The 23,182-nt window shown below is 58.9% G+C and overlaps 1 protein-coding gene across 3 annotated transcripts in view; it reads right to left on the bottom strand.

The window, feature by feature from the left end:
- CCDC85C (coiled-coil domain containing 85C) overlaps positions 1 to 22,400 on the bottom strand; it is a 78,093-nt gene extending 55,693 nt beyond the window's left edge. For all 3 annotated transcript variants that reach the window (XM_024982152.2, XM_015459366.3, XM_024982151.2), the window contains exon 1: positions 21,314 to 22,400. In XM_024982152.2, coding sequence (XP_024837920.1) covers positions 21,314 to 22,121 — 808 coding nt within the window. In that variant the 5' untranslated portion in view covers positions 22,122 to 22,400. The remainder of the gene's footprint in view (positions 1 to 21,313) is intronic.
- Positions 22,401 to 23,182: the final 782 nt, after the last annotated feature.

Genomic DNA, 23,182 nt, shown 5'->3' on the forward strand with positions numbered 1-23,182 from the left:
GTGTCAGCCTGGGGGTGGGGCACAGAGTGACCCCAGAACCCGGTCATCGAGGTGGACAGAGCCCCTGGGGGCAGGAAGCAGGGGGCCTGGCCACCAAGGCGCGGATGGAGGAGGAGGAGCTGGGCACTCGGCACGGCCCTCGGCGTCGGGCAGGGGAGACACAGGGCAGTGGGTACCACTCGGGCAGTGGGCACCGGACCAGTGACAGTCAGGATGCGGGCCGTCCTGGGAATTCAGGCAGGAGGCTGACGAGGAAACAGCCACGGCCCAGGAAGAACGAAAGCCGACTCAAAGAGATCCACCCCCAGTGCTGGGGGAAGGGGTGACCGGAAATGGGGAAAAGGGGGCAGCATCTCAGCCCAGCTTGCAAACAGGCAGGATCTTGCAAATGAGTAGCGGGAGGCGAGGCAATGGGAAGGGAACTGGAGGTGGAGGAGACGGTCAGGGCAAAGGCAGGGGGGCACACAGACGCCTGGATGGCACTCGGGAACTGCTACTGGCCTGGGGTCATGGAAGCTTCTGGAAGGGATGGGAGAGGTGTGTAGAAAATGAGTCCAAGAGCCTCCAACTTTGTCCCCAGGAAGCTAAACTTGATTCTGAGACTGAGGGTTCCTGTGGGTTGGGGGCAAGGTAGGGACTGTTGTTTCCAGAAGAACATTCTGGAAGTGAGGGCTGGAGGTGGAGACCCTAGAGGCAGGGAGGCCACCTGAGAGGCTGGCTCCAGGAACACTGGAGCAGAAGTGGGCCTGGGGGGTGAAGTCCCAGCACCGAGGGATCGGGGTGGGAGTGCCCACGCCTGGAGACTGTAGACCCATGCCCATGGTGGCACTGGTCCACCAGAAACCACAAGCTCGTCGAGGTAAAGACGGGACAGAGCAGGGGGATGGAGCCCCAGGAGCAGCCACAGACCACGCCATGCCAAGCCGGGTAGACCCTCTAGGGGTCTGGACTTCTTGCAAAGCACACAGCCCAGAAGTTAAAACTCCGAGCTCTAAAGGATGCAGCGTGGCACCCGGGGGCCTGAGGCTCAGGCCTGACTCCCCCCTCCTTCGGGGCCCCCACCCAGTGGGCAGAAATCCAGTGACCTGCCCAACGGTCGATGGTCAGCCCGCCCTGGCGAGGGACACCCACTGACCCTGCTGACAACTGCCTTTTGTCTCACGGTCCCATTGTCCATGATTCTCTCGCCTGCCTGCACCGGGGTCAAAGGAGGGTTTCCAGAGGATTTCTCAGCGGGCTTGGGGAGAAACATCCTGTTGGTGGGACCTGCTGCTCCCGGCCGGCCCGGGAGAGGCCACAGAGTGGGTGGCGGTCAGTGACCCTTCAGAAGTGGCCCCAGATTGAGCGGCTACTCTAAGCCAAGCAATGGTTGGGTTGCAAGGTTGTACACAGGTGACGGGACCCACCCCTCCCCAACCAGGATCATGGGGCCCCAGAGGGCAGAGCCAGCCCCAAGCTCCTCCTGGACCCCACAACACCCCACTGCCACATTCTGCCCTCTTATATGACCTCGTCCAGTCTGGGGGACCCAGGGGCGCTCTGGGAGAGGTCCGTGTGCCCCCAAAGCTGCCCTGCCTCAGGAGAAAGGGGTGCCTTGTCTGCTCCTTGCACCCCCCCATCAGGGGATGGGGTGGGCTGGACACTGACATGACCAAAGGAGCCCAGAGGGACTGCAGTGGCCCTTCTGAAGGTCCCAGTGGGGCTGGCCACAGATGGGACAAGCAGAGGGCCACTCAAAGTGAAGAGTGAGAATTGCCCAGTATGCTTTGCTGAGACACTCGCAACACAATCTGGTAAATCAGCAATACTTTAATAAATTGAGAGAAATTCTCAACAAGCTCCCAGGAAAAAAAAGGCGGGATTACCAACTGGAAAAAAAAAAAAAGTAGGATTACCAACTGAAAAACAAAAAAAGGTGGGATTACAAACTGAAAAAAAAAATGGTGGGATTACCACCTGGAGGATGTCCATGACTTCCCTGGTGGTCCACTGGCTAAGACTCCAAGCTCCCAATGCAGGTGGCCCAGGGTTCAATCCCTGGTCAAAGAACTAGGTCCCGTAGACCTCAACTAAGAGTTCACATGCCACAGCTAAAGATCCCACAGGCTGAAACGAAGACCCCACGTGTCCAACTAAGACCAGCGTGGTCAAATAGACAAATATTAAAAAAAAAAAAAAAGAAAACAGCATGTCTTAGCTAGCATCCTGAACAGAATTAGAAAGCGAAGATCTGGAAGTGCAGACTCTAGTTAACACACTCAATCGGTGTCGGCTCAGGAACCATAACAAACGGACCAGTACCATTAGAGCCAGCAGGCAGCAAGAGAACGCGGCCCAGCGTTCATGGGTGGCTCTGCTATCTTCTCAGCGACCCTGTAAATCTGCAAACGGTTCTAAACAGCAACATTTCTTTTAAAAAGTGTGTCTAACAACTCTATCCACGTGGCAAGAGCTCATAAAACTCTCCACGCACATAGGAATGAGAACACTGGAAAGACGGACCCGTCAGAGGGAGGGTCTGGGGTCCGATCACTGTGTGGCCTCATCATCGTTGCTATGGTTTCAATAATGCCCATTCGAAGATGTCCCTGTGGGGGGGTGGGGGGTGAGGAAGGGCACGAGGGAGCCCTCTGCACTACAACTGCAACTTCTGGTGAGTCTACAATTATTTCAAAATAAAAAGTTAACAGAGTTTGTCTTCTGTATGTGAGTCTCTTTCTGTTTTATACGTAAGTTCTTTTGAATGGATTTTTTTTTAGATTTCACATATAAGGGATATCTGTTATTTGTCTTTCTCTGTCTGGCTTATTTCACTTAGTATGATCCTAAGTCCACATGCTGCTGCCGGTGGCATTACCTGCAGACTCACATACAAAACAAACTTATGGTTACCAAAGAGGAAGTTGGGGAGGAGGGATAAATTTGGAATTAACAGATATACACTACTACACATAAAATGAACAGCATGGACCTACTGTGCAGCACAGTGAACTGTATTCAACATCTTGCTGCTTTTTTAAGTTAACAAAAGGTGTGCACAAACCTCCCTTTCGAGCCCGCATCTATTTCTTCCTTTAGGAAAGGAACAAAATGCTAATACCTGTTCTCTCCAGAGGGCAGGATTATAGGCGATTTTCAAATTTCAAACATTGACTCTCTCAGTACCTTGCAAGTCTCCCCTGACGGGCACACAATAAACAAAGGATGATTCAGGTGTGAGCAGTACTCTGTATCCCTACCAGGATGAGCCGGGGGGTGGTGTCTGCAGCACGAAAGGACCAGGTGAGGCACAGTGGCTGGAGGGGTGTCCCCTGCCCCAGCTGGACACATTTGTGGGGAATGATGTCCAGAGCTCCTCACCACCACCCCCGCCCAACTCCTCTCAGGGGATCTCAGGATAAATTAGGAAGGCTGAGCTCAGGCTTGCAACAGGGGGCTGTGCATCCCAGATAGGGGGTGGGGAGGACCGAGGGGAGTGGGCAGTGATGCCCTGGGAAGACTCTGTAATGTGGGACATGCTGCAAAAAAGTAAACCCTGAGGGGCTTTGGAGCCAAGAAATTCCAGGATAAGTGTTCCAGTGACATGTATGTTTCAAGTCCATCAACTGCCCCACTGCCCGCGGAGGGGAGAAACATCACACTCAAACTGGAGTGTTGCTGACTATCTCCTTAACTCGCCCATTCCCATGGCCAGTGCCCCCAGGGAAAGTGGGAAAATGCACCCATGACTTTCAGGCCACATCACTCTGGTTCACAGAGACCATCTGGGTGCTGAGCCCACAGTGATTATTTTTCCAAATTTTCTATAATAAACAGGCATTGTCATTTATGTATTTATTTCTGGCCACGCCGCGTGGCTTGTGGGATGTTGGTTCCCCAACCAGGGCATCCAGGCCTAACCACTGGACCTCTGGGGAATTCTCAAGGCAGTTATTTCAGAAGAAGAAAATGCATTGATTGTGCACTGCGTCTTGTGCGCAGAGGGGCCATGCAGGGTCCCGGTGCGAGATGCGGGCCCCGGAGCCAGGCCCCGTTCTTCCCCTCTCTCCCCCGTATCTGGGCTGCTCAGCCTCTCTGGGTCTCCGCTTCCTCTTCCCGTCCACACAGGAAAGCTGAAGTGCCTGTGCCTTCTGAAGGTTAAACATGTGGATACGCAGACAGCATGGAGCACCCACTACCGTTCCTACCAGGCTGCTCTTGATGTTACCACACACACATCTTGATCCACTTTCAACAGCCCTAAGATGAATAAGACAAGGTCACTCCATCAAACAGAGATGGAAAGGCGAGGCATTCGAATTTGTGTGACCTGCCTGGGTTCACATGGGTGGACCCATGACCAGAGCTCAGGATCCTCCATCTGGACCCTGTCAGGTGGCACCCAGTGCCCGCCAGGAAACTGAATCGCAGCCCCAGATGAAACCTACCCAGCAAGCTGGCCCTGACCAAGCCCCGCAAGGGTGAGAGGCCAAAGGCCCCTCCTCCCTTGGACCTCAGGTCAGAGGCTGGGCGGTGGTCAAGCTCAGGACACAGGGACAAGGGCCAGGCCAGGCACCCCAGGGCCTCCGTCCTCCTCCCTGCAGCAAGGACTGTCCCACTCTGGGCAGGACTTTCTTTCCCTGTGGCCCCTGCCTGCCTTGGGTGGTGCTCAGACCATGGTAATGATGACCCAAGACGTCACTGCTGGGTCAACATGTCATTGGTAATGATGACCCAACGTGTCACTGGGGCCTCACTGCTGTCATTCAGCTACTCTGTCGTGTCTGACTCTGCAGCCCCATGGACTGAAGCAAGGCTGTCCTTCACTATCTGCCACAGTTTACTCAAACTCATGTCCGTTGACTGGATGATGCTACTATCCAACCATCTCATCCTCTGTCATCCCCTTCTCTTCCTGCCTTTAATCTTTCCCAGCAACAGGGTCTTTTCCAATGAGTCAGCTCTTTGCATCAGCTGCCAAAGTACTGGAGCTTCAGCTTCAGCATCAGTCCTTCCAATGGATATTGAGGGTCGATCTCCTTTAGGACAGACAGGTTGGATCTCCCTGCAGTCCAAGGGGCTCTCAAGAGTCTTCTCCGCACCACAGCTGGACCTTTGTCGGCAAAGTGATGTCTGTTTTGTAACGGGGGACCTCCCCTGGGCCTCCTCCGGGGCTCCCAGAGAAAACTGTCCCCCTCCCCACATACACAGGTGCAAACTCAGACATCAAACTCCATCTGTCTCCTGAGCAGGGACCAGCAGCCTGCGGGGAGGGACGCGGGGTCAGCAGCACTGGGGCGCGGGTCCCATCCACCACCGCCACCCCGCACCGCTGGTGACACTCTGCTGGAGACAGCACGGTGCAGAGCGGAGAAGACCACCAACACCCCCACCCTCCCCCCAGGACAGAGGCAGGGACTGGGGCTCAGGGACGGACTGGGGGGAACCTGTGAAATCCTATGGGCCTGAGGTCTGTGTTCCCCGCTCTGTGCCGTGGGGCCGGGCCAGCTCTCCTCCCCATATCCAGGCCCCAATTCGGGCCACAGCAACCCGGGGGACTCCTCCCGAAGGCCCTTCACGATACATGCACACGTGTTTAGGAAGCACACTCTGTAATGAGGCGTCATTTCCAGATGCCAGCTCATCACTCTTTTGCCCACAAGCACCTCCTTGTCTGAGCCTCTCTGGACATGGAGAAGAACGGTGATGTGTCAGAGAGGCACCCCCCTCCCGACCCCTGGGACCCCCGACTGCCTCTTCTCCCACCCCTGCTACTGCCGATCCAGGACCCCAAGTCACCGCAGGCGGCCCCGGGGCTGGCAAGTCACAGATAAGCCCTGCGGCCACAGGCATACCTCCAGAGCTCGCGAGGGCCCCTGCCTTTCTGACCCGGGGTCCCGCTTGCTTCTGTGGGGCCAGGCCAGCTCTCCTTTACCCCCAGCAGGGCAGCTGCCCACCGGGACCTTCTTCTTCCCCACAAACTCCCCTCCTGGGCCCACAAGACACTTCATGCCCCTCGGGGTATTAAAAGGATAAACTCTAAGGACAGCGGTCAGGACGTGAGGGCACATTATCCGAGGCAGCCACCTGCTCTGGGGGCGGCCCAGAGTCCAGCGCAGACTCAGCCCGGACACCCCCACCCCCCGTCACTGCCCGGGGTCACTCTCCATTCCAGGACCACCCTCTCCCCATCATCCTCTACGAACCAAAAACAGCCTCAGTACCTGATAAGAGTGGTCAGAACTGTCTTACTTAAGACCTCTGAGGGAGGTTGTGGATATTGGTTTTCTAATTTATTAGAAAGAAAAAAAAAACACTGAGGGGTGTAGGTGGATTTATTCCCACTCTCTGCAGCGTGGCCCTTCCAGACCCCTAACCCAAGGGTCTGCATCACCAGTGATAAAGCAGAGCCGCCCCAGGGGAGGGGTAAGGGATGGTGGGGGAGGGGATGGGAGGGAGGGGGAGTGGGAGCTCACCGCTCCCCTGCCTGAGGGGCTCCCCCTGCCTAACAGGGCCAGCCAAGGACACACACAGGTCCGAGGGCCGGGCGCCGGGAGCACCACGCTGCCCGGGAGGCGGTCACAACAGCGCAGGTGCCCCCAGGGCCCTCCCTGCCCGTCCCCACCACCCCAGCCTGCACTGGGCCGACCCTCCTCCCGCAGCCTCATTGCCAGGTGCGGAAATAGGACACTGGAGCAGGTGGTCACTCCCGCCCCAAGGCCCGCACCACGGGCAGCCCTAGAAACGTCTGCCACGCCAGTGACAAAGCCACGCCACCCTCCCCGTCCCTGTGAGGAACACGGTGAGCCCGGTCCCTTTCGTCTGCCCTCGGCCACCCCTTACCTGCAGCCCCGCACACACCCCCCCCCCCGAGGCCTCCAAGACCCCATTCTCCCCTTTGCGAGTGTCCTTCCCACTTCTTCTAGGCACCCATCAGCAGGCCACGGAGGGGCCAGTGGGGACGACGCTGTGAGACAAGGCCTCTCAGCTGGGCACAGGGCTCCCTCGAACCCACAAAGCCTCCCCGGAAGGCTGAAAACCCCAGCCAGCACACAAGCACATTAGCACCTTTCAGAGCCAAAGTCACAGGCTGGGCACTGGCCCATCAGTCCAGACTCAGAGCCACCTTCTCGCCCCCAGGCCTCCCCTGATGCCCTAAGCCTGCCGTTTTCATTAAGGCAAAGGAGGCACTAACGCAAATATTTTCAGCCAGAGAACAGCAGCCCACAGACCGATTCAAAAGTCACCAGAGGCCCGGTCTACAGGAAGAGGGAGGTTGCAACTCAAAAGAAGGAAATTAGGAGACTTTCCCATGTTCATTCTGTTCCCGCTGGTGATGGCTGCTGCGCCCACAGCCTCGGGGAGCTGGCATGTGCACCTCTGGTTTCGGGGGGACGGGGGGCCAGCTTGGAAAGCTAAGCCTTCATACGGGGGGTAGGGGGTGGGGGAGGGCAGGCAGCCGACCCTCCCGGGCACTGCTTTCTGACTCTCGGTCAGGGCAGCCCCCACCTGGGCAGGCACTAGGAAGGCAAAGGCCTGAGTTTGGAAACTGAGCCACCGTGGATCCTGGAACAGACAGGATCCACAGACAGACAACAATGTCACAGAGAAAAAAAAGCCCCGGTGGCACTAGTCCAGCAGGGGAGAAGGGGCCAGGCTGGGAATGCCCACCAGGGCAACACTGAGGCCCAGAAGGGATCCCGCGTCCAGAACCTGCCCCAGGTTCCTCTGTGGTCTCTGAGCCCCCATGGACCTGGTCCAGCTGCCTCACTTCCCAGCTGGTAAACTGAGGCCCCAGGAAAACGAGGCAGAAGGGAAGAGACACACAGAGAGAAAGTCAGGAAGCAGAGACGTGCCTGGAAACATCTACCGAAGCCTGAATCCTTAACTGCAAGAGAGGACCAGGGGCATCCCAGGGGCTCAGTGGTAGAGAATCCACCTGCCAAGGCAGGAGCCACGGACTCGATCCCCGGGCTGGGAGGACCCCACACGCCGCAGAGCACCTAAGGCCATGAGCCCCAGCTCCTGAGTCTGTGCTCCAGAGCCCGAGAACCGCAGCTACTGACGTCCACGCACCCCGCAGCCTGTGCTCCGCAACAAGAGGCCCCACAATGGGAAGTCCACGCACCGCAACTAGAGGGCGGCCCCGCTCTCTGCAACCCAAGAACGTCGGTGCAGCAGCGAAGACCAGCACAGCCAAAAATAAATACACAAACAAATAAAATTACTTTTTAAAAAAGAGAGAGGAGCAGAGGTGTGACTTTCTGAAGATGGTGGGGTGGGGGTGAACCAGAACTTGACCTCCAAACCCACTAGACCACAGGCTCAGTCCAAGATGGGCGGTGTCCAGGACGCCCTCTCAGCAAAGGGAGAGGCCATTCGATTTCACTCCCTGCGTCCTGCGTGGAGCCTCTTGGCTAGGCGTGCGTTAAGCTCATTCATTCTTATTTTTCAAAGGCTTCAGGGAGAAGCAACCTAATGTCCATCGATAGGGGAATGGATAAAGGTGTAATACAACATATATTGGGCTTCCCTTATAGCTCAGCTGGTAAAGAATCTGCCTGCAATGCGGCAGACCTGGGTTCGAGCCCTGGGTTGGGAAGATCCCATGAAGAAGGGAAATACTGATATATATACAATGGAATATTAGCCATAAAAAGAAGGAAATAACACCAATGGCAGCAACATGGCAAGAACCAGAGATGATCGTACCAAGAAATAAGCCAAAGAAAATTTTCATATTATATCTCTTATATGTGCAATCTTAAAGACACGAACTCATTTACAAAACAGAAACAGACACACAGACAAATAACAAAGTTATGGTTACCAAAGGCAAAGATGATGAGGATAAATTAGGAGCTTGGAATTAAAATATATACACTATTACATATAAAATATATTACCAACAAAGACCTACTATATAGCACAGGTAACTGCACTCAGTATCTTGCAATAACCTACAATGGAAGAAAATATAAAAAAAGAATATATATTTATATACATATGTACAACTGAATCAGTTTGCTATATACCTGAAACTAAAACCACATTACAAATCAACTATATGTCAATAAAAACTTTAAAAAAGAAACTAAACAAAAATTATCTTCCCTGGTGGCTCAGACGGTAAAGCGTCTGCCTGCAATGCGGGAGACCCGGGTTCGATTCCTGGGTCGGGAAGATCCCCTGGAGAAGGAAATGGCAATCCACTCCAGCACTCTTGCCTGGAAAATCCCATGGACGAGGAGCCTCATAGGCTACAGTCCATGGGGTCACAAAGAGTCGGATACAACTGAGCGACTTCACTTTCACTTTCATGTATATATATACATTTTTTTTTTAATTGTTTTAAAACCTTCAGGGAGGGATTTCACTGTCCCTCCCAACGTGGTTCTGGGTCTTTCCTGGGCCACAGACCCCACCTCTTAGAAATAGCACAAGAGCAGTCATGTTGGGGACCCAAGTTTCCCCAAAGCCTGTCATGCCCGGGTTAAGGAGACCACTGCATGCGTGTCCACCGAAGGTCAGCACAGGGCGGGGCACAGCTGACCCTGAAGCAACAGGGCCTGCCGAGGGCCCAGAGGAGGCTGAGGGGGCCTGGCTGTCTCCCTCCTATCACGACCCCCAAATTAAAGCCCCAGGCCAGAAAGCTCCAGGGACCCCACCTGCGGCACCGTTTTGGAGAGCAGGAGGGCAGGCTGGCCTCCCCACACCACCCCCACCCCACCCCCGCCCACCGGCCCACCGGCCACTCTCCTGCCCAGTTTGAGAGTTTGAATTGCACCAGAAACAAGGGGTCTTTTCATCCCGCACTGCCCACAAGGACCCAGCCACACACACTGGGGAGCGGATCATGTTGCCCACAGCCAGGCCGGCGCTCACGGGAACCAGGTCTCAACTTGGGGGGACGATAGGGATTAAGGACTCTTCAGGGAGAGGCGTGAGATGAAATTTAACTGTACTGGGGACCACCCTCCAAGGTCAGGGATCACCTCGAGGGTGAGGACCACCCTCCAGGGCCGGGACCTCAGAGGGAGGGCAGGAAGCATCCACCGGACCTCCTGACCACACTCGAGAGTGGCCCCCGGTCAGCAGGAGGGGTTCCCACGACTGGGGGACTGCAGGCTGGCGTGGGGCAGAGCTCCCAGGAAACCCACGGCCGCAGATCAGGGAGAGGGGCAGCAGCGGCAGGAGAAGGGGTCAGTGGACCCCCAAGGAGCTGACGCCAAGGATCCCGCCCACCAAGGCTCCAAGGGCTCCACCACGATCAGCTGCATTTCCAGAGGAAGATGACTTAGGAAGGGGCTCTCCTGGGACCCTTCTGGCCCCCCAAGGTGGGGAAGGCCGGAATATTAGCTCGTCTTCCAGAGGCCAAGCTAGTGCCCCAGCAGGCCCTCAAGGCGGGAGGGGGAGGGGGAATGGGGGGCACCATCCAGCTGTGATCTCATCGGTCCCTCTGCCCTCCCCCCCAAAACCCAACAGTGGGCTCATAGAGGGGCAACAATCAGCGAGGCCGAGCCCAGGGCTGGACCCCAGGTGTGGTGCATAATGGCTTCATCTGCCAGGGAGACCAGCTGGCATAACGACCCACGGCTGGACTCCGGCAGCTCATTTAACCCTGAAACAGTGTGCCTGCCCACTGCCCATCACAGCCACAGAGGGCGGCAGGGGGACCCTGCTGGGGGCTGGCAACTGGCCAGGATGCTGCTGGCATGGACGGCGGGGAGGAGACGGAGCGGAGGCCCTGGGTCCCCTCCCCTGCACCCCTCCCCTCACCTCAGCCCACCGTTTCAAAAGCTGTTTCTCTGTTTTCTGATCCTGCAGGCCTCCTGGTCTCATTTTGAGGCTGGGAGCAAGGGCTGGGCTCTGAGGGGGTGACCTCCACAGCCTCCGGAAGCCCTGCCTGTGGCCTCTTTGGTTTGGGCTTCCTACACAGATCTGTGGACCCACACACAAGGCTACCAGCAGGAGATCCACGGCTGCAGGGCACTCAGCAAGAGGCTCCTGCGGACACCAGGGGACGAGAGGATGCGGACTGCTGCTCGCTCAGCCGGTGACCAGCCACCCCGAAGGGCAGACCTAGGCCTCAAGGGAAGAGCGGGATTCCCGTGGGGGCAGGAGGCAGGAGAGGCGGTTCCTGCCAACAGAAGCCCTCAGGGCCTGCTGTGCACCTGCAAGGCAGGCGGACCTTGGGGAGGTGCGTGGAGCCTGGCAGGGAGGGGCAGAGTCCCTGACACCTGCTTCCTTCTGTGCACAAGACCAAGCGCAAGGCCCAGCCAGGCGTTGTCCAGACCGGCACTGCCCACAGAACTCTCTGGAACAACAGAGAGCTTCCTTTCCTGCATTGACAACAAGCTGCAAAGCGCTTGCAAGAGGCCTGAGTGCAGCTCAGAAACCAAACCGCTCTTGTTACTTAATCTGAATTAACTCGGATTGAAACAGCCTCCAGTGGCTAGTGGGCAGCTCAGGACCAGAGCCAGGAAACCCTGGGGAAGGGTCGCCACCCATCAGGTGGAGGGCACAGGGGTGTCGGTGGGGCACAGGGGTGTCGGTGAGACACAGGGGCCCCAACTCAGAGGGCACCATCAGCGGGATGCTGACCAGGACACTCGACAGCTGGACATCCAGGCCAGGAGAGAGAAGTAGAGAAAGACCAGGGGCTCATTCCTGGAGGGAGGCTGACTGGCAAAGGCAGGAGGCAGCTGGACACCCAAACGCTGCAGCCAGGGAGGTCGGGGTTGAGCGGCCCACAGCCTTGTTCTAGCAGATGAGCCCATGGTGGGCATCGAACACCACCGGGAGGTCAGGATGAGGAGAAGCCAATGGGCCAAGCCGGAGCTGCCTGTCCTGGGGCCCAGGGCTGCCAGGGGCCAAGAAGGGATGGGTGGGAAGGTGGGCTGGGCCTCGATGCTCCCGGGAGAAGTGAGCAGTGGAAGATGGGAGCAGGGCAGGGATCAGAAGGGGGAAGATCTTGTTTATTGTTTTGGACCAGGAAACATGAGCCTGTTTGCAGGGGAAAGGAGCCAGGAGAGACCCAGAAACAAGAGAGGGGGACAGTGGTGGAGGGAGGTCCCACAGGAGGGGCTGGGAACCCGGCCCTCCTCCCACCAAGGCTAGAAGCTGCAGAGAGGGCGAGAAACCTGTGGTTTGATTTTCTGTCCCGTATAGAAGTGGGGTGTGTGTGTGCATTCCCCCAAAATACAGAAAACACAGAGGAAAAGGCGAAAGGGCAGGGCGGGAGCTCCCATTGTCCACCCCCGGAGCTCCAGGAGATGTGAATCGAGCCTTCTGGGAGCCCCTGGCACAGGCAGCGTGGCCGGAACCCGCCACAAAGGGCCACTCCCAGAGCGGGCTCATTAGGACAGGAGCCGGTGCGCTTGGGGCGGGGCGGGCCCATTCAGGGGCGCCGCACAATCGGGCCCTTGTGGGGGGCGGTGGGGGGGTGGGGGCGGCTCCCGGAGCCTCTGATTCCAAGACAAGAGCGCGCCTGCTTCTTGCCTTACAGCCCAGAGCCGACAGAAAGACAGATCAGGGAAGACAAAGAGATGCTTCCCTGACAGTGCATGGGCTATTTCTGGAAATGGGTCGGCTCTCCTGCCGTCTGGGTGCTGTCAGCCCTGCCCACCTCTGTCCCCTTGACCGCAGCCCTAAGCAGGCCCCCAGCCCCTCTGGGGCGGCCCAGCCTCCACCCGACCACCACCCACCGCCCGCTCCACGGGGGTGACAAAGGCAGTCAGTGCCTCTCAGCCTGATGCCTGGCAGTCTGCTCTGGCTCCCGGGGGGCGGCAGGGGGCAGGGGGGTTGGGGGGACCACCAGGCCGAGCCGTGACCAGGGCTGGGGTGGGTGCTCAGCAAACGCCAGGCCAGCTTCAGATCCAGCTTTCCACTGTCCTCCAGGCAGACCATAGCCAGCTCCCTGGGCATCCAGGCGGCAAATGCGGGCAAGCGACCATCCAAACGGGCCTGTCTCAAGCTCATGGCTAACGTGAGCCGACACCAGCCTCCAAGCCCGCAGGCTGGGCTCTGTGATGCCCCAGTGTGGGGAGGTGTCCTTGCCGCCAGCTGACCTGCAGACAGGCCACCTCCAGCTCAGGCGGCCTGTGGACCCCACAGCTTGTCTCCCAGAGCTTCCCACCCGGGAGGAGCCCCCAGGGAGTGTCTCCAACACCCCCGACCCATTGGGCCCATCTCCGAGAACTGGTCCAGGCACTGACATTTCTTCAAGTCCCCAAAGGTGACGTCTAATATGCAGCCAAGGTTGAGAACCACTGATAAAAGCAAAGATGTACTTCTAAGGAGCTGTTAAAAGGCAACAGTCGGGGGGCAGGGAAGGGGTGGGCAGTGGGAAGCACAAGTCACCACCCTGGGGGTTAGGGAGGTGATATGGTTTTTTTTTTTAAGTAGTTCAAGGCCATTTGACGCCAAATGGCACAAATGGAAAAAAAAAAAAAAAAAAGAAAGAAAGGCAGGTGGCCAAAGCGGATGGACCACCATTGGGTTTAAAACCAGAGGGAGAACTCATCCAACGCCTCTGGGTTGCTCATTTCTCATCCCACCATTTACTGCGCACTTACCACATGCCAGGACGACTGGACCCTGCCCTGGGGAAGGTTATGGGCTTGGGGACAGACAGGACAGCAAATGACGTACGTCCAGAACAGCCGGTCTTGTCCCGGACAACCCACACCAGGGGACCAGAGCCCAGCGCTCTCCTCTAGCAGCACCCAGGCCTGCAGAAGGCGATCAGATGGCAGGGGCAGGTAATTCCACCAGGGCCCTTACCATGGCTCCTCACGAGGACAGGCTGGCCAGCCACTGGCTTTGGCCTCAGTGCTGGACAGAGAGGTGCCCGCCTGTCATCACGGCAGCCACAGCCCTGCCACCACCCAGACCTGCCCCTGCAAGAGACCTAACCACAAAGGTGACGGCCAGAGGCAGGACAGGTGGCCCGTTCCTTGTGGTTCTGCCAGTTCTAGGAATGCTGAGTCAAGGGGCCAGAGGATGTGAGGGTCTCTGGCACCCTGGGCATGGCCCACCCAAGCTTCCCATTTTACAGAGGGGCAAAACGAGGGCCCAGAGAGAAGACGGGGCTTGCGTGAGGTCAGTTCACGAGGGGGCTGTGGCCGTTGGCTCTGCGTTGTTCGATCCACACAAAGAGCCCTGACCTGGGGGGTGGGAGGGGGCACACCCATGCCCCTGAAGCCGCCCCAGACGTGGGGACTGTATCAGCAGTGGGGCCCCCGTGTGTGTGTTCAGCGGGGTGCAAGGGGAAGGGAGCAGACGGACTATGGAAAGTGGCAGTCTCTGAGTGCGCCCGGGACAGCTGACTGCAGAAAAACTCTCCGAGAGAAGGTCACAGCTGGAACCGCTCACAGCTGGAAGAGCCCAGCCCAGGGACTGCAGCGGGGGACGCGGTGAGAGCAGTGCCACAGAGCCACCTGCCCCAGCACGCGCAGTCAGCGCCGCCCCGCCGAGCCAGATGTGCCAGTGCTCCAGCTGTTCCTCCCTCCACACCTGGCCTCTCCCCTCCTCTCCTCTGCTTGCATGGACCTGCTCCGTCTCAGCTCCCAGCCCCAGCCACCCTCCTCCACTCAGCTCCAGGCACCCCCGAAGAGGCTGAGAGCCAAACCAGGGCACTTGCGAGAGCAGCGAAGGGAGCATGATAAAGTCACACAGCGGTGGCCGGGGTACAGGCTGCAGCTTCACGTGGACGCCCCCCTCCCCACCCCCAAGTGACCTGATGTGACTTGCCTCTCTGCTCTGAGCCCCTTCCTCAGCAGAAACGGGGACCCCTACCACCCCACCCCACCCCCGCCCCGGTGGGTCTCGGCACCGGTGTGGCCAAGCCTGGGGCGGGTCCCCTTCCCTTCCCAGTCTCCTCTGAGAGCCTTTAGGGCTCCGAGCAGTTTGCTCCCAAGTTTCCGGCTTTCCCAGGCATGGCATTTCCTCCTGTCTAAGATACCATCAGTCACAGATGCCCGATTTTCCAGAGCGAGGGAGGGGAAGACCCTGCAGTAAACACACACGCTGATTCTAAGACGCAACCCCGCATTGCAACAGAGGAGGGGAAAGCCCACGTTCGAATTCAGGAAATAACAAATGACCAGGGCCTCTGGCCAATGGGGAAGCAGGAAGGAGGAAAGGGAAACAGACCCTCACCTACTCCCCAGGGCCCCTGGCCTCTGCTCTGGTTAAACGACACTCCACATGTCTGCTTAAACACCATACACAGGGTGATCCCAAGAACATTTACCAACGAATCAATACAACTCCTAATCTTTCTGCCCTGCTCCCTGGACAGTGGAGACCAACAGTGAGTTGCTCAAGAAGAGGCAGGCATCCATCACCAGGGAACTGACCCAGCTCCAGACCTGCCCTCCACCCTCCTGCCCCTGCCTGCCTGCCTGCGGCAGCAGAGAACAGCAAGAAGGGACAGATGACAGTGACCAGCTTCGGTGCCTGGAAGCTGAGGGTGTGGGGGCCCATTCCTGCCTGTTCACGATCAAAAGAGCATCAGGTCTGTTTCGCAGACCAACTTGTTCCTCTATCGCCAGGCTTCAGGGAAGCCAGTGGGGTCCTGTCATTACCTCGCTCCAAGGAGATAAGGGCTGCCTTCTTCCCAGCTCTGAAATCCCAGGGCACTCCCTGCAGGGACCCCCCCTCCCCACCGCTCCCCGCAACCCGCTCCCCGGCACCCAGGTTGTAGGTGTGGGCAGAGCCACCATGGGTGTAAGTATTCCATGGACAGGCACAGTGAGGCTGCAGAGAGAGAGGGTGTGTCGCCCACAGGTGCCGCTCTGCCTGAGCACCCCAATAGCTCAGGGTGGAGCCCCTGACCCCAGACATCAGGAGTCACAGGGAGGCAGGCGGGGCTTTGGGGCAGACACGCCTAGTCTGAGGACCTGCAGAGAAGGTTCTTTCCTGTGACCCTGGAGGCCCCCAACCCAGCCCACACCACAACAGACTCCAGATGGACACTCCCAAGCTGCCACTCCCCAAGCCCAGCTACATGAATCACCGCGCGTGGCACTCTCAGACTGAGTAACTGCTCAAACGTCTGCTCTTGTTTTCCTTCCTGCTCGAAGGGCGAATTCTCTCAACAACCTGCCCCACCCACCCGCCTCCAGACTATTCTCTGCTCTGTTCTAGACTCGCACAACCAGCTACCCAGCTGTCTGAGCGCTTCCCTGCAGGGGGTTCGGGAATGCCCTGGGTTTGCATGCCTCTCCTGATGGGGAGCTCCCCACCTCCAGAGGCAACCAGGTCCACCTGGACCACGCTTATTTGCGGGAGCTGAAGTCCAAATTGCTGGAACTTTGGGGGTCTGCACACAGCACTAACGCCCCTGGGCTGACGGCCCATCTAGTGGCCGTTCACCAACTCCAAAGCCCTTCATCTCCTGGCTCAACACACTGGCTCTTGCTGTTCCCAAGAGGCTTCCAGCCCCCTGCCTGCCTGCAGGTTGGGAAAACACCTTGCAGGTCCTGGGCTCTCGGCACCCCTGGTCCAGATCCACCTGCAGACCTGCTTCTGAGGCTGGAATGCCACCCTCTTCCATTCAACCGGACAAGGACTCCTGTGGCTGTGACAGGGGGCAGGCACAAGGACCCCTTTACAAGCATGTGATGGGGATCCCGCAGCCCCACCCCGAGGAGGCAAGTCTGCAGGAGTCCAGGTGACAGTGGGAAGTCCCTGAGCCCATCCTTTGAGGCTCAGTTCTCGGGACACGGATGAGGAAATCGAGGCTTCCATGTGCAGTAAGCTGCCTCCTCTTACACGCTGCTCACCTTAGACACAACCCTACGCTCCTCCTTCCTCAACCAGAAGGCAGGTCACAGCTTCCCACTTTGCAGATGAGAAAACAGAGGTCCCAGAACTCGAGCAGGGTCCAGGCCCCCAATGCTTTGTGCCAATGAGGAGGACAAGCAGAGCATAGGAAATCCCCCACGGGTACAAAACACAGACCATGAGCAGTGGAGGGTTTAATCGCGCCACTCCAGGATCAACATAAAACCAAGTCTGTGTCCTAGGAACTCAGAGGCCAGGCCCTGAGTGAGGGGCCTGGTGGGGCTGTGACAGCAGAGGGAAGCTGTCTGGCAGGGAAGCCAGGGAATGAAAACAGAAGTAAGGAGCAACCCGGTGCACGGAAGCTGGCACTTTCCCATCCACAGATCTCTGGGGCCGGGAACTTCAGGCAAGGAAAACAGGACAGCAAGACTGAGGCTCTGGGTCTGGCCTGAGAAGGGGAGCCACACCTTAGCTACACGGGCCCCAGCCTGCCTGGGTCCATCTACAGGTCACAGGGGCCCTGCCAGGATTAAGCTCCGAGGAGACTTCCACTACTGGTGGGGCCTCCCAAAGAGGTGGGGGTGGTCCTCAGCCTGTCCTGGCTCAGGGGGGCGGCAGGCTGGACTGATCCAGCCACTCCTCTCTGCCCCAGCCAGGCCACAGGACTGGGAGCTAGTCACCACACCTCTCCAGACCTCAGTTTCTCCATCTGCGATGTGGGACCACTTGGGAGCTCTGAACACAATGGAGTTGGGACTGGGATGCTCTGTGGTAGGTATTAAACTGTGAGGCACAGGGCACCTGCCCTGGGTTACCAGCCAGCGAGCTCCTGGCCCTGGGGGCACAGTACCCCAAAGCCAGGGATGGCTGGTGGGGTCAGGATGGGGAGGGAGGGGGAAAGGCTTATTCAACCCCGCCTCCTTGTCTTCACTGACCTCTGCCCCTAGGCCTGGCTGGGTTTAGGAAAAGCTGCACATTAGCCGGGGCTGCTGAGCTGGGATCCCCTCATAAAAGACCTATTCAAGGTCAGAGGCTCCGTCTTTTTTTAAAGACCCAGACCACCCTCACTCTATCCTCCCTTTAAACCAACAACAAAAAAAAAACATACAAGCAGGAGAACAAACACATCTTATTTTGAGAAGCTCAAACTCTTCATGCAAACTTTTAAAGGTATAAACGGGGCCTGTACAAAGGGCTGGAGGCCCTCGTTCTGGGGTTAGCGGAAGGGGGAGTGGGCCATGTGATGTTATGGGAGGGCTGGGATGGAGGTGAATGGGCACACGGTGGGCGGCGGGAGGAAGAAAGAAGGTGGGACACGCGGGACAGGGAGGGGAATGGGAGAACTGTTAAAAATAACTTTTGTTTGAAAACTGCATTAGTTCAAATGCAAACCTGACTTTCTGATGTTTGGGGTTTGCCTGTCCCAGTCTGCCCCCACCTCCCCACCACTAAATTAGAGCAAAGAGCATCCCAGTCCAGACTTTAATCAGCTCAGCCCAGACCTCTGTCAAAAAAGAAAAAGAAAAAAAAAGACTAAGGGCTATTTGAATTCCTATTCACAGGCCGGTCAGGCACAGGCCCAGCCTGGGAGGACCTGGAATACAGATGGGCCGCCACCCACCACAGCCTCTTAGGGCCCCGAGGGCGCCCAGCAGGGCTGCAGGTACCCTGCAGCTTCGGGACAGGACTACAGGGCCACTGAGCCCCAGGAGGTGCAACCAGACACCAGCTTGGGAGAGCTATCTGTCTAAACAGCAGAGTTTCAAAGAGAAGGGCCGATGTCTATTTGGCAAACCCCCAACAGGTCCCTCTCTTTCTCATGAGGATCCTTGGGAGAAACATGCATGACAAGGTCCTGACAACAGTTGAGGCCCACTGCCTGCAGGGATAGAGGAGAACCCCCTCTACAGAAGAGGAGCAGAGAGAGGCTTGCGAAAGTGAAGTCCCTGGCTGGAGGGAAGCGGGAAGAGATTCAAACAGGAGATTGTCTGAGCCCTCCGGGCACGGAGGTTATCAACCATCTGCTCAGGGGTCACTGATAAGGAAGTGACATTTGCTGGGACAGGAGAAGCAGGGCAAACGTGAGCCGGAATTGAGAACGGGGAGTCAGCAGTGTCTGCTGATGAATATTATCAGCCAAAATGACCACAGGCCAGAGATGAGAGCCAACCCCGGGGCCTAAGCAGTACAGGACCCCCGCAGCACCACCCAGGCAACTGACAACTGACACTGCAATCTCAGTTGCCTTCCCAGGAATTGCTCAGAACATCTCTGAGCCTCTACTTGCTTGACTGTAAAATGGGGATAATACTGCCTCGCAGGGTTCCTGTGAGGATAGGTTGAGAGGGCAAACGATCTGAGGCACCAGTCTGTTATCTGATTCCACTTTCATCACCACCCAGACTGGGGCCTGTTATCTGCCTCATCTCCAGCTTGCTCTCCACCCAAAACTACAGGTCCAAGGGCAGAAGAGCGGCTTTGAAGAGAAGGGACTTTCCTTGTTTCCAGACATCCCACTCACACTGTTGGGAGAACATGTCAAGGCTACGCTCAACTTTGAGACAAAACTAAATTGACAACAATCCCACTGATGAGTGAAATTTGTGATCGTAACGCTGAGTGCTTATTTCACCCCGACCCAAAGCTGTGTCACCACAGAATCTGTGGCAGTCCTGCTCCCTGTGTGCACGGGTCTTGGGGGAGCGTGGGTTCTACAGGAAAACCTACAGCTCGAACCCACCCTGCCCCTCAGTGGGCTGGGAAACCTCAGTTGGGATCCAGTCCTCCACAGCTGCTCTGCTGACAGCAGCAGCTAACAAAGACAGGGTCCACATCTCCTTGTCCAAAATATGCCAGAACTTCTCTGCCAATATGCCCTGACACTTTAGTGCCCTGCAGAGAAACACCCTTGCCAAGTGTCACTGATGACGCAGCTGAAAACCAGAAACATTTCTCTTCCTAGCCACAGACTGCCGCAGTCTTCACTTCCTACTGCACTTGGGGAAACCGAGGCCCAGAAATCTGACCCTCCCAAGCCCCACCCCTCCACCCCAGCCCCAGAAAACAAGACCAGAGAGGCTGAGACTGTGACTCCTCATTCCCCAAATGGTGCAAACCACCTAACTCTGAGCTACTCCCACTGGCCTTAAGGAGCTTGCTGGTGGGAGGTGGGGTGGATACAGAGTCACTGGAGAGAAACCCAAGTTGTAGCCTTAGATTGCTAATCAGTAACAAAATATGCCTCTACACCTAGCCCTGCCCCAACTCACAGGCTAGGAAGGTAAATAAAAACTGCCAAGGGCTAGTGCCCCACCTCCCCAGGGGTCCAGTTCCCACCCTACCCCCAACCCCAAGGCACCTGCAGAGCCCACTTGGCCACCAAAGCAAAGAGAGCGTGTCCCGTCCCCACCCGGCTCCCAGGCTGTCACTCAGGGGAAGAACAGTCATTTAAGGCCTAGATACATGTTCTCTGAACTAGGAAAGCCTTCAAAGAGAACCAGAAAGGGCTGTTTAATCTCCACCTTCAGGCAAATAGTTCAGGCAGCAGGAACAGCCACCAGAAGCAGGAGCCAAGCCACCAAAAATGTGGAAAGACGGGGAGGAGGGAGAGGAGCGAGGCAGGAGGGACAGCCACCGATCAGAGGGTTGGGGATGAGGAGGGTGACCAGCTGCCCCACTCCTACAGAGTGCTTGGGGCCCAGCAGTCACATGGGCTGGAATACAGTAGCTGGGCTTTCCCGAGGCCAAAGGTCCTCCCACCCACACCCCAGCCGCTGCTGCCAACATCGGCACTTCCAGGAAAGTAAGCAGCAGTTTACAGACCCCTTCAGAGGCTTTTATCTCTGCCTCAAATCCGGGAGGTAGGGCTTACCAGCTCCATTCTACAGATAAGGAAACTGAGGCCCGAGGAGACACAACGCCAGGATCCAGTCCAAGCCTATATTCTTCTGGGAAATCTTAAGAGCCTCAGTTGAGAAAGGTCCCCGCTCCCAGGGAGAGTCAGGGGAGCGCTGAGAAAGGCAGGAGTAATAGCAAACCAGGAAGGTTCTCCGACCTCAGCACTCTGGGCCCAGCGGCCTGTGACCCTTCCCTGGGACAGACAGCACGGAGAAACCCAGGTGGAATGCCAGCTCCGCCCCGGCACACAGGTGATCATTGCTTGAGGGCTGCCTGTTGTTCCAAGAAGAGGGAAAATTTCACTTTCACTCCCCCCCCCCCGCCCCCCGCCTCCTCATTAAAAACTTCCCGGTCCCGGGCCAGGGTTTCCAGGCAGAGCTGCGGCACCTCCAGCCAGCCCTACGGTCCCAGATTGGAGAAACTTTTGAGGAGTCTGGGGGTCCCGGACAGGCTGCGGATTCAGCGTGGCAGGGACACGCCTCCATCGCTTAACCGGAAAACTCAGCACCAAAAAAAAAAGCCCCACCGCGGGCGGGATGGCGATCTCTCCGACGCCGGCCGGAGGAGGGGTCCGGAGTGGCGGCCGCCCGCGAGGGAAAGGGCTCTGCTCCCGAGACGCGCCCTGCCCGGCGGGCGCCGTCCTTACCGTGCAGGCCGTTGGGGATGCTTCGGTGGTGAGGCGGCGGCGCCGAAAGGTCATCCAGGGACCGGCGCGTGGCGACGGCCTTGCCGTCCGGGACCTTGGGCGGCCCGGGAGGCAGCAGCGGCGGCGGGACGTGGTGGTGATGGTCGGGGCTGCCGCCGCTACCCGCGCTCGACGTGCTGCTGCCGTCGCCCACGTCCCGGGTACCCGCGCCCGCCGCGCCGCCGGGCAGGGGCCCGCTCAAGCTGGCCTGGCTGTCGATGGAACTGCGGGAGCCGGCGCCGCCGCCGCCGCCGCCGCCGCCGCCCGCGCCGCCCGCGCCCCCCACCAGCGCCGCGCGCTCCTCGTCCAGCAGCAGCACCAGTTCTTTGAGCTCCAGGTTCTCGCGCAGCAGGGCCTCCTGGCGCGCCTCGAGCTCGCGCAGCTTCTGCTGCGAGCGGGCCACCTCGTGCCACACGGCGCCGGCCGCGTGGCGCCCGAAGCGCTGCCACTCGCGCGCCAGCTTGCGCCCCTTCTGCCGGTCGTCGTCGAGGAAGCAGCACAGCTCGCGCAGCTCCTGGTTGTCGTCCTGCAGCCGCTGGTTCACGTCCTTGAGGCCGCGGATCTCCAACAAGTGCTGCTGCAGCCTCCGGTTCACGTCGCGCATCAGGCCGCCGTGCTCCAGCATGAGGCCCACCTTCTCGCCCTCCGCGCGCCGCAGTCTCCGCGCCAGCTCCTCCTTGCTCCAGCGCAGCAGCTCCTCGTCCGGCACCTGGCTCAGCTCCTCCGACGCCGCCGCCGCCGCTGCCGCTGCCGCCGGGGGCTTCGCCATGGCGGGGCCGTCACCGCGGCATCGCCCGCGCCCTCGCCCGGCCGGCGCTCCCCGTGCCGGGGCTGCGCTGGGCCGGTCCGCGCGCGGGCGGCGGAGTGGGGTGGGGGTGGTGGTGGCGGCCGGGGGGAGCGTGCGGCCCGCCCCGCGCTGCCTCGCGCGCCCTCACGCAGTGCCTGCCCGCCGCCCGGGCCGCCCCGGGGAATCGGTGCGTCTCGAGACACGGCGAGCTGGGAGCGCTGCTGCGTCGGCGGCCGCGGTGCCGGGATCTCTCCCGGCTCCGGCTAAGCAGGCGGAGGCCCGCCCCCGGCCCAGCTCCGGAGCCCCAGCCGCCCCGCCTACTCCGGGCGGGCAAGGGGCGGGGCGCACGAGGCCCGGGCCCCGCCTCCGGGGGGTAGTGAGCGGGCGGGCGAGCAGAGGCGCGGCGGGTCCCCACGTCTCCCCCGCGCTGTGCGCCCGCCCGCCCGACGCCCAGCCAGAGGCGGGCTCGAGCCGTGGTCCCACCCCCGCGCCCGTTCGATTGGGCCTCCTCGGGGGTGTGTGGGAGGGGCGGGGCGCACTCGGGGGACGCCGCGGGAGATGGTACAGTCCACCCCCGGGCTGCCCACCGCCCCCCTCCTCCGCGGTTCAAGTTTCTGCGGCCGGAGGACGCGGCCTCCGCCAATCCCAGGGCTACAGGACGCTTTTAAAATGCAGGTACGGCTGCGGGGAGGGGCGGGGGTGACGGTGGGAAAGGTAGGGCAGGGCTTCCCTTAAAGGAGACGCGTGGAAAAGGGCGCCCAGCCCCTTCCTGGGCCCGCGCGCCCCGCCCGCCGTCCCCCGCCCCGAATAAACAAATACCCATGATCGGAAGGACAGCTCCCCTTCTCTCTGCCGAGGGCACCAGAGTCCAGCTTAGTCTGAGATACGGCGGACAATAGGACTCAGGCCCGGGGGGTCTCTCTCCCCGGCGGAGAGCGGCTCTTTGTCCGCTTCCCGACCCCCGGCTCCTCCTCTACCCCGGTCTCCACCGTGGTCCCCAGCCCGGAGTGCGCCGAGGTTGCAGCGTTTTCCACTCAAGCCGG

This window comes from Bos taurus, chromosome 21 (assembly GCF_002263795.3).
Source record: "Bos taurus isolate L1 Dominette 01449 registration number 42190680 breed Hereford chromosome 21, ARS-UCD2.0, whole genome shotgun sequence".
In the NCBI taxonomy this organism is placed as follows: domain Eukaryota; kingdom Metazoa; phylum Chordata; class Mammalia; order Artiodactyla; family Bovidae; genus Bos; species Bos taurus.